The sequence below is a fragment of the Perca fluviatilis genome, chromosome 14 (genome assembly GCF_010015445.1).
Source record: "Perca fluviatilis chromosome 14, GENO_Pfluv_1.0, whole genome shotgun sequence".
In the NCBI taxonomy this organism is placed as follows: Eukaryota; Metazoa; Chordata; class Actinopteri; order Perciformes; family Percidae; genus Perca; species Perca fluviatilis.
Window position 1 is genome coordinate 24145574 of NC_053125.1, and position 10895 is coordinate 24156468.

At 38.9% G+C, this 10895-nt stretch overlaps 1 protein-coding gene across 2 annotated transcripts; it reads right to left on the reverse strand.

Moving 5' to 3' along the window:
* Positions 1-144: 144 nt before the first annotated feature.
* Positions 145-5109, reverse strand: LOC120573320. 2 transcript variants are annotated; one of them, XM_039822989.1, is made up of 4 exons: positions 5045-5109; positions 3003-3344; positions 1002-1755; positions 145-749 (listed from the first exon to the last, which is right to left on the reverse strand). In XM_039822989.1, exons 2-4 carry the CDS (start codon positions 3333-3335, stop codon positions 529-531), a joined length of 1308 nt encoding a protein of 435 aa, XP_039678923.1. In that variant the 5' UTR covers positions 3336-3344; positions 5045-5109; the 3' UTR covers positions 145-528. The 2 variants fall into 2 exon arrangements, with proteins under 2 accessions (XP_039678923.1, XP_039678924.1); XM_039822990.1 differs by lacking the exon at positions 145-749 and having other exon boundaries at positions 1417-1581; positions 1673-1755.
* Between the last annotated feature and the right edge of the window lie 5786 nt (positions 5110-10895).

Sequence of the window (10895 nt, forward strand, 5' to 3'; positions counted from 1 at the left end):
AAACACAATTCAAACGGCAGATACATTTCACAATATAACATAATAAGGAAAACAAATCTGTATTGGGCTACATCAGGGGTGTCAAACTCAGTTTCACTAAGGGCCACACTGGACAAAAAGAATCACATCAAGGGCCAGACATGTACATTTTATTGACATGCTTTATTTAATCGAACAAGGTCAAACATCTTTTACTGTATTATTGCATGTCTCATATAGTCTTCCCACTTACAGCTTGGTCAACATAAAGCCCCAAAAAATATAACTTAGCCATCAAAGAAAAAGGCGACAAAAACGTCTGAAAACTGGCAAACGTGCTGTAAAAAGCGCCAAAATCTGAAAATCTGCGTGGGGCCGGATTTGCAACAGAAACAGTACATGGAAACAGTAATTGCTGTAACAGAAGAAATAAATCTAGGTGGAACTGCAGGAGGTTTAACAGATGTCGGAGTTGCGGTGGTATTAGGAACGGTAGTGAAAACAGGATGCTTAATGTTTGGATGAGGAGTAGAAGTTTGAGTAACTATGTTAATGATTGGAGGTAAAATTTTTGCAATATCGCTGAACCACTTTCTCCAACAGAACCCTGCAGCTGAACCAGTTCCTGCAGCAGAAACATTTCCTGTAGCTAAACCAGTTCCTATAGCTAAACCAGTTTCTTCTTTGTGGTTGTGGTGGTTGTTGTGGTGGTAGAAAAAGGGGCAGATGTGGTAGAAAGAGGGGCAGATGTGGTAGAAAGAGGGGCAGATGTGGTAGAAAGAGGGGGCAGGGTGTTGTAGAAAGAGGGGCAGATGTGGTAGTACGAGGGGCAGATGTGGAAGAACGAGGGGCAGATGTGGTAGAAAGAGGGGCAGGTGTTGTAGAAAGAGGGGCAGATGTGGTAGAAAGAGGGGCAGATGTGGTAGAACGAGGGGCAGATGTGGTAGAACGAGGGGCAGATGTGGTAGAACGAGGGGCAGGTGTTGTAGAAAGGGGCAGATGTGGTAGAAAGAGGGGCAGATGTGGTAGAACGAGGGGCAGATGTGGTAGAAAGAGGGGCAGATGTGGTAGAAAGAGGGGCAGATGTGGTAGAAAGAGGGCAGATGTTGTAGAAAGAGGGGCAGATGTGGTAGAAAGAGGGACAGATGTGGAAGGAAGAGGGGCAGATGTTGAACTTGGAGAGGCAGAGGTGGTTGAAATGGTTTTTGGGCATTTAAGCCTACAGTCTTTGTTAAGGTTTGGGTATAAGTGAGTGACAGTTGTGTGGAGAGGACATTGTGTTCCAGGAAACACTTGTATTCCCAGGACATTCTGGAGATCTGCCAAGGTCTTAGTCTGCAGATGTTTAACTCCAGGTTCGGGGATGTTGTCGCCCCAGTGCGCACTTGCTAGCCATCCCTTCTCACTCCGACTGTAGCAGCAGAATGCTGACCAGAGCATGGAAGGTATTTTAACCCTGCTGTTCATGTTGTTTTGGCCAGGCTGTGCTCCAGTTACCAAAAAGCCTTCTTTAACACCATTGCTGTTGATGCAGTACTTCTCCAGAACACATTTGATGCAGATCTCCATTCGTGCCCAGCTTCCCTGGTTGAATGTGGAATGCTGTGGAACAATGTTGGTAAGGGTAAAAGTAGATTGCTTATCATTTTCAGTCAACGCATAAGAACTTGGAAATAGATGCCCTCTGTCGAACCTTTGGTCGCTGTAATCATCATTCCCAGCTTGATTTTTGGAGATAGCAGGCCACATGTTCTTGATGTCAGTAATGTCCTCAAGCTGTAACAATAGGAAGGATAAGTTCCTGATGCAAGCAGGGTCAATTAAATGTACAGTAACCAATTGCTTACACAAAGTTTACAATTTAAAATGTACTCAGCAATCTCATGCAGTGTGAAAACTCCCCCAATAAACACTTAAACAGGAAGAAAGCTCAGGAAGAGCAACTGAGAAGGTTTATAGTAGACGCTGTGGGCAGATGGGGAATAGTTGTGGGCAGTAGGGGTCAGGGCTCCAGACTAACTTTTTTCACTAGGAGCACAGTGGCCCCCAACTGAAAATTTTAAGGGCACAACCAGAAAATGTAGGGGTACACACCATAAATCAACATGCTAACCAAATATTCACATTTCTACTAATTTCCACTGTATTACTAATAAATACTTTGATAATAGATGCAGAAATTACAATGTGCTGTTTCAAATTCAGTGTCACTTTTGAAGATGCAACATATAAGGTAAACTGACAGCCCCATCACTGTCATGACAGTAAAAAAATGCTCTTTAATAATTCATGTAAAGCACTTTGAATTGCCTTGTTGCTGAAAGGTGCTGTAGAAATAAAGTTGCCTTGCCTTACAACCTCAGCCTCTCAGTCAATCATCAGGGCACAGAAACCACTGTTGTGCCTGGCTGCTCGTCTCCGAGGAAGTACTTTGTAAGTGGAAAACTTAAATAATAGTTAACTAGCCAAAGAGGAAAAGGTTTTCAACAGTTTGGCGGACACAGAAGTTCGAAGAAAATGATGCCCACGTTTAAATCCAAAATCTGGACCCGTATTGGCTCTATAGTTGTGTAATTTTGATTTACAGACTGAAAAACTTGTGTTGCGGAATTGTGCGTTTTCTAACAATTTGGAACTGCAGGGAAAAAGAAGAGAAACCTGCACTCAATCTTTTCATATAATTTTGTTTTCATAGTCAGACCCATATCAACATGTATCATTTATAAGACTGTTTAGCAATATATTGATTATCACAGAATTGCTGTATTGTGATATTATTGGTATCGCGAGCCATGTATTGTATAATAGTATAGTAGCGTGGTCCTGTGATTCTTTTTGCAGTAGTACACCAATAAATGTCATCTTGAAAACATACTTACATTTGAACTATAGTTGACTATTTTTCAAAATTCAGTTTTCAAACTGTTTTTTTGGATTTAGATTTGAGTATGTAATCTGCTAAAAATAATACTTTGAATAATAATGTAGTTGTGAATTGGTAACAGAGAAAAAAAAAAGCACACCTCTGGTTCTATTTTCCAATCTTCATCGGGTCTGCCACTCTCTGACCCTGTGTACTTGTAAGCAGAAAACACTGGGATCCTGTTCGTGGTGTCGTAGAGCGTCACAAAACTTCTGCTGTTATCAAAAGTCTGGCAAATGGGTTTGTATCTGTTCTGGTCCAGGATCCTCCCTCCCTCCAAGATTCCCAGGACATTTGGTAGAGATTCGTCGAGGACAAACCCTTTACAGTCCGACATCGATGGGACCACTTCAGTTACCGTGGGAACAATGGTTAGGAGGAGGAGGAGAGCAGCGAGGGGCAGGAGGAGGCAGCACATCTTCAGTGATGTCATCGTCAAACACTGTATCAGGTCAAAAAGAGAGAACAAAGGAATTGACCAAATATTAAAGTTAAGTTAGGCTCTAGTTACATTAACAGTTGGTATTCTTATTTTTGATCCAGGGTCAAAAGCTTATGGTTGAATATCAAGTGGCAAATATGGTCATACATTTTTAACCACATTTATCCCCAAAGAGGGGATATTATTCATGTGCAGTGATACAATGTAGGTAAACACTGAATGAGTTTTTCTTGGTTTTACTGTTATAGGTTATCATACTGTTATCATTAGTCTTTTGTAGAACCAAACCTATGGAGGTTTGGTAACACTTTTATGTGCTTAAACCTCCATTGTGTAATTTTTTTTGCGTTGATTCTTAGCAAAAACCTCTTTGTTCTTTCATAAATATGTACTCATTCATGTGTAATTACTTCCACCAACTAATCAAAGAATTCTCGTAAGCGTAGAATCTGACATTCAGAATCATTCAGAATACATACGAGCGAGTCGCTCAGATGACGGCAGCCGTGTCGCCTTCATCTTTAAAATGCTTTAGCCAAAGAGGGACATACCTCCGCATTTTGCGGTTTTACACTCAGTGGCACCGTGACGAATGCCAGGGGGAGATTACTCGCCAGGGAAGTGATAAAGAGAATTAAAACGACAACGCGACAGGCAAAGCAACAAGACCAAAGTTAATATTGGAGGGGCTAGAACAGCTCCGTGTAAACGATGGAGAGAGTTTATTTCGGGTTCGGCCTTAGGAGGAAGGGTTAGAAAGTAATATTCAGTTGGTTGTCATATACAATTTCACCGCTAGATGGGAGAAATTCTTACATAATGTAGCTTTAAAATAATTGAAATCGCATGTGGCCCCAGCCTGGCCCCTCTATTTGAAATGGTCTAGAACAGCCACTGGCTGACACCCAGGAAATGAAGTAACACAGGCAATAAAGTATTTAAAAAAAAAATCATCAGTTACTCCCAAGGTACATGCTAAAATAGATTAACTTGAACATATATTTGTATATACATATTTTATAGATTGTTCTCCAATCCATTTTTGAACATTTGGGTTCAAAGATAAGCCCTGTTACTATGTAATTAAAATGGCTTACACACACACACATATATATATATATATATATATATATATATATATATATATATATATATATATATATATGGCAGCTTTTCTTTTTTAATTTATTTTAAATTAATTTTATTTGATTATGTGTAGTCTGTTAAGTTGTGTGTCTTGTGGTTTATGTGTGTCTTAAATATAAAATATAAAAAATAAAAACACTAAAAATGAAAATGCTAACATTTACCATACATCTTTTATTTTTTAAAGGTTTACAGCAGTAAGTAATACATCTAACATTTGTATCTACTTCCGTGAGTTGTATTGATATTATAGTAACAGATTACTTTGAATGTGTCCACATAAATGCACATTTAAGCTGTGGGTAAATTTCTGAATATGCTTATTAATATAGCATATATATGCAAAAATCAAATTCATAGTTGGGACAGTTGTTGTCAACTGCAATTTATGTGTGTTTAGAGATACTTCTAGCTAGATATAAGTGCAAAAACATCAACATGGCAGCTGTGCTGTTTTGTATTTTCTACAAATTTGTATTCACTAAAATTACAGATGTAAAGAAGAACAAAATGAAGCATAAACAGGGTGAAAAAAAATCTTAAATTCATCTTACCGTCCCTCAGGTTTCCCGAAGATCAGTCAAATTGGTGTCTTTGGGTTCACAGGACACAGTCTTTCTCAAATATCAACTGAGCTTAAGTAAGGAAGGAGTCTGATATTTATATTCTGCAGAGCATCAAAGGGGGCGTGTTCTTACCATCAGTAATAGGTTTACTCCCAATTAACCTTTTTTAACCACTGAGCTTCACATTCACACATTTATATTGACTGCAACCTTTATTTGAACACTTTTTAAGATGCTCAAAGAGGCTTTACATAGAAAACTAAAAACACACACACATCAACAATAACCAATAAAATGACAAAACACGAAGACTAAAACATTTCAGATAATGGATAATGGCATGATAAACAGCCAGGGCAGTGCTGGACATAAAATAAAAAAGTATTAATAAGTAAGTAGCTTTAAAGGTGAGTTTTGAAGAAATATAGCCAAGAACAATATGGAAAAAGTAGAAGGCTCTATTGTTTGAGAAAGTTGGAAAGTTTCATATCAGAACATGAGCTCATTGTGGCTTAATTAAAGAAATATACAAGTTATTTGTGCATGTTTCAACAGATCCTTCCCAGGGCAAACACTTCTTTCCTAAAAAGCACAGTAGTAGAGCGATGAAAACATGGAATTCTTTACCACTGTTATTGACTAAATTAACACAGATATATACAAATACTGGTTCTTGAGACACAATGACCACAGCATGTACGTAACTCATGCATCAACCCCCTGAACCAATTCTGCTAAACTACAAGCACAATTCCTGCTTTACACTCAAATTGCAGTTCTAAAACACACTTTTTTTCAAAACACTACACACAATTCTCTGCATTTGGCACAATTTTCATGAAGAAAATCTCTTGTTTTCACAAGAAACACACTCCCATTTAAATATGCACACTGACTCATCACATGGGAAAACACCTGCCACACAGTTTTACAATTAGGCATAAAAGGGCAACAGCTCTTCTGTTTTGGAAAAAATGTTCTGCCTGGAGATGGAAAGTGTATGACCGAAATCCACAAACGCGTATAGCCCTTCTCCAAGCTGTGGAAGACTCATGTGGAGATATAGCAGTTGATGCTTTTCATAGCTGGATTCGCCATGCTAGGCGATATTTCCCCCACTGCTTGGCCAGGGGAAACAATGCTTGTGATGTGGATGAGGTGCTGTGGCCTGACCGAAACAGAAGAGAGGATGCAGCATAGTTTTTTTTTATTTTTATTTTTACTGTAACTGCATAGGCTAGTAAATTCTTGTTTTGTATGTAGACCACTGTTTGTGCAACTTTGTGTTGGTTGGGGTGTACACTGTGTACATTGTTGTTATGGGAAAAATAAAATATATTTGTTAAGATTTGTTAAGATTTTAGGGAGGCGAGTGTCATTCATTCGATAAACATGCCCAGCCCATCGGAGGTGGCGTTCACGAAGGATGGTGTACAGGTCACTGGAGACAGTTCTCTCAAGTATGACAGAGTTTGGCACATGGTCCTTCCAGCATACACCCAGTATGGAATGAAGGCAGCGAAAATGGAAGGCATTGAGGCGATGTTCGTGCTTGCGGTATGTTGTCCATGTCTCACTTGCGTATACTAGGGTGCACATGTATGGTATACATGGACGTTGAGGAACAAGGAGAGGTTCTTGTTTTGCCAAACGCGCTTGCTGAATTTGCCAAACATTGATGATGCATTCCTAATGCGCATGTCAAGCTCTGCATCAAGGTTAAAGCTGACATGTTCTGTAAACCCTCCAATCATGTGGGAGCCCAGATTATCTCCCATTATGCATGTGACAGTACCTCTATATGTCTTATCCTCAAAGGATATGCCTTTTTTCCTGCAGCTCACACAAGTCAGACAAAAGTTCACTGAAAACGTTGTCCACTCCAAAATATTTACAGTCTTTCTCTATACAGAGCAGTGCCAACTGTATTTGATCAACAGTTTTCCCAGAGTGAAGTAAACAGCTAAAACTTTGTGCTTTTGCTTGGCAGATCCAAGTGGATTAGCTACCTCAAATGCATCTTAAAAAAGCATGACTTTTAAAGAATCTGGGTCTGAAGAAAACATAGTATTAGATTGAATGACATGCCCGTCAGTGAAATCCCGGAGTGTGCCATCTTCAACCAGAGGTGGGTTAAAACTCTGCTGAGCTGTGCTTTCATCTTTTAGCATTGCTTTGAGGCTTTACAGTATTGGGATATAAGGATAGTGCCTGTTCTGCCCTCTATCATTGTACCAAAGTGAGATTTCAACAGGCTGAACATAGTTAAAGTGTGTCTTGTAATATTGCAGCCTTCGATGGTGCGTATGGTTATCCTCCAGGAAACATGGTGTAAAGGTTCTTCCAGTGGTTGTCCAATAGGCTACAGAGAAATTATCAACCCATTCACAAAATTAAAAGGAGTCACTCAGGGAAGACAATCAGGGGGAATGATAATTTGGTATGAATCTGAATATACCGATTCAATAGAATTAATCAAAAGAGGTGAATTTTATATCAGCTGACAAAGACATATTCCTGCCCCACATACATTCCAGACTGAAGGTTGTCATGACATTGTGTAAAGACATTGTTGCCGTGTTTTTTTTAAGTCAACTGCTTTTAATGTTTCCTCATTCCCCAAAACACAAAACAAGTTACACCCTTCTGTCAGACAAAGCAGGTGGAGAACTGGATGTGACTTTGCAACTTCTCTCGCCCCCATCGGACCGAGATCAAATGCTTAGAAAAGTCACCTCACCGCTGAGTGGCAGCAGCCAGAGTCTGAGAAGGGTGGGACAGTAATTGTGGAATTTGATAAGATTGATATGAGGAACACATCGGGTTATGCTGTTGCACGACAAAACTGAACCAACTGGTTCATGGGATGTCATTTTTTTTTACATGAGGTGAATTTTGTATCAGCTGTCAAAGACATATTCCTGCCCCACATACATTCCAGACTGAAGGTTGTCAAGACATTGTTGTTGTGTTTTTTTAAGTCAACTGTTTTTAATGTTTCCTCATTCCCCAAAACACAATAAAACAAACACCAAATGAGTCACTAGCAGAATAAGCTTTTTGGCATTGGCAGAGACGATTTGGCAAATTTTTCATGGGCCCAACCCACATACTCAGCGCTGCTGCTCATCCCACAAATGCATGTTCCATTTGTAAAGGAATTAAACAGGCTTTCCAACAGTATAAGATTTATTGCCAAAAAGCATTGTTACCACAGAGAAATAATCTACCAAACACAATTTTTTTTCGATTAGATGCAAAACCACGACAAAACCACGCAAAACGACTAAACCTTTGAGGTTGGGTAGCCTGTTCCTAAGTAAGTAAAGTTTATTTTTATAGCACTTTTCACACATAAAAATCACAAAGTGCTTTACATTAAAGTGAAAAACAATAAATTAAAGACCTAATAATACAAAGGAAAACATAGGTACATAAAATCAGACAGCCATGAAATCCCTTGTCTTACTAACAGCCTGTTTGAATAACAAAATCTTTAACTGCCTTTTAAAAGAATCAACATAATTTGAGCAACGTAAAGAGAGGGGCAGTGCATGCCACAGCCTGGGTGCCACTGCCTGAAATGATGGATCCCCTCTAGTTTTACAGTTTTTTACAATTCTTTACACACTAAAATGAAAATGTCCACACAATTTGCAATATTCTACTCCAATGAGCAAAACACCTCCACAGATTTGCACAACATTACACACAATGTCTGCTTCACCCTTTTTGCAAAACATTACCCACAGTGATTTGTAAAACTCTACACACATTTTCACACCTTAGACACAGGTAAGGATTGTGAGGTTACTTCCTTGTCATTACAAAGCCCCGGATTGCCAATGACCACACTAATGAACGAATTGGATAAACACATCCAGCAGGTGTGGAAGCACACATGCTAATTTGAAAACGCTGCACTCAGGTGTGCTATAAAAGGCAGCAGGTGAGTTCACCTGTCTTCAACAAAAATGGAAGGAGCTAGAAGAAGAAGAAGAAGAAGAAGAAGAAGAAAGAAGAGTGAGAATGAGAGTGGGAGCTCAAAGAGGAGATGAAGGAGGTAGAGGAAGAGGAGAAGAAGGACTTGGAGCTTGTGATGTGGATGAAATCTTATGGCCTGATCCAGCCAGACGGAGAGATGATGAATAGTTACAGTATTCTTGTTGCTTTTACAGTAGTTTTTCTTCAGAGTCAAAGTGTATGTACTTCATGCAGTAATTTTTATTTGTCTACAGATTTTATTTGTTTCATTGATTTCATTGTTGGTTGATTACTGTAACTGATAATGGTAAGAAATACTGTAAGTATTGAAATACATACTTGAAATATTCAGTCTGCAGCATCAGTGTTGTGCTGTGAGTAAGTATGTAGTAAGTTTATAGTAGGCCTATTTGTGTACATTCTCCCTATATCTCAAACTAATCATGAAAAATGTTTTTGGGTTTGTCACTATTTTTTTTTGTCATCTAAATTATCCCTTACATAACAATGTCTGGCCAAAAATCTAGCACATTCTGTTTCCTAAAATTAGTTTTTTTTTACAAATGTGTTTTATATTTATCACAGCAGTGTGAAACTGGCTGCAGTAGTGTTTGATCATTGAGGACTGTGTTGGTTAAATGAAAAATAGCATTTTCACAAATATGTGTATATGTTTTGACTGAGGTGTGTATGTTTTGACTAAAGTGTGTCATGTTGCAAACAATCTAGAAATTATGCAAATTGAGTGTGGTGTTTGAGAACCCGTTTTTCAAAATCGCGTGTAAACAATTGAAAAAAAATTTAAAATGAGCGCGGGATCTGACCTGATGACCTCAGACTCCAGGAAGAAGTGTGTCTGCGCTGTATCAGGTCAGATATATAAGAAGGAGCTTGTCCGTGCAAGGCTCTACATGTAAGGACCAGTATTTTAAGATTAATTCTAAAATGTAATCGGTGAAGCAAAACTGTGGCAGGCCTCTTACATGTCTCTGCCCATTGTCTCATAATCCCTCTATGCTTATAGAAACTACGTTTATATAGGCTAAATATGCAATATGCAATAACGTTGCTGAATATCGTGATAACGATATTACTTTCAATAAATTAACAGATATTAAAATGTACACAGTTCTGCCTTTCTGTGCTTTCAGTATTCTTCTAAAATACAACAAATTGCTTGTTGAATTTAAAACACTTAAAAGGAAATCATTTCAAACATTCTTTTATTGAACAAATTGAACATTGAATTGACAGTTACAGGCACCACTACAAAAGAATGACAGTTACACTTTAAAGTGCAGTTGTCTACTGATATTTTCTTTCAACTAACATAAAAAATCTCGTAGTGTCTATTGCGATATGTCGCAACCTTTCGCGATATGTATATTGCAGCAGTTGATATCGCAATGACGATAAAAAAACAATATATTGTGCAACCCTAGTTTTAACTCCGCTACCGCTCTGCAAAAGGCAGACTAGCAGACATTCGCGCACCTACCTTCAGCGGACTGTTCGGAAATGAATTGAACCGCTCATCTCAGCTGTTGTTGAATCTGCCTGTGAAAATCCTTTTTTTCATACAGTCTATGGTGAAAACCCAGCATAAAGCACAGTGAGATGTTGATGTTTTTTTTAAAGTGTGCGGGGACCGGTGACGACTGCCCCACTGTCATTTCCAGGGCTTACCGTGCGTTCATGGACATGGTAAAAACATTTTTCTGAGTGAAAACGTCACCATTCACGCAACTTCCTGTGGGAATCAGAGGTGGGAAACTGGGGCTGGATTTTGCTGACCGAGTTTCCCAGTTGGTGACGCGTTGTTGACAACTGACGTTTGATGGAGCCGACTTTGGTT

Coding starts and splice junctions, on each gene's coding strand:
- LOC120573320 (XM_039822989.1), bottom strand. CDS start 3,335: ATGACATCACTGAAGATGTGCTGCCTCCTCCTGCCCCTCGCTGCTCTC. Junction 1,756..3,002: donor ATTGGAAAATAGAACCAGAG/GTGTGCTTTTTT, acceptor CTATTGTTACAG/CTTGAGGACATTACTGACAT. Junction 750..1,001: donor TCTGCCCCTCGTTCTACCAC/ATCTGCCCCTCT, acceptor TCTTTCTACCAC/ATCTGCCCCTCTTTCTACCA.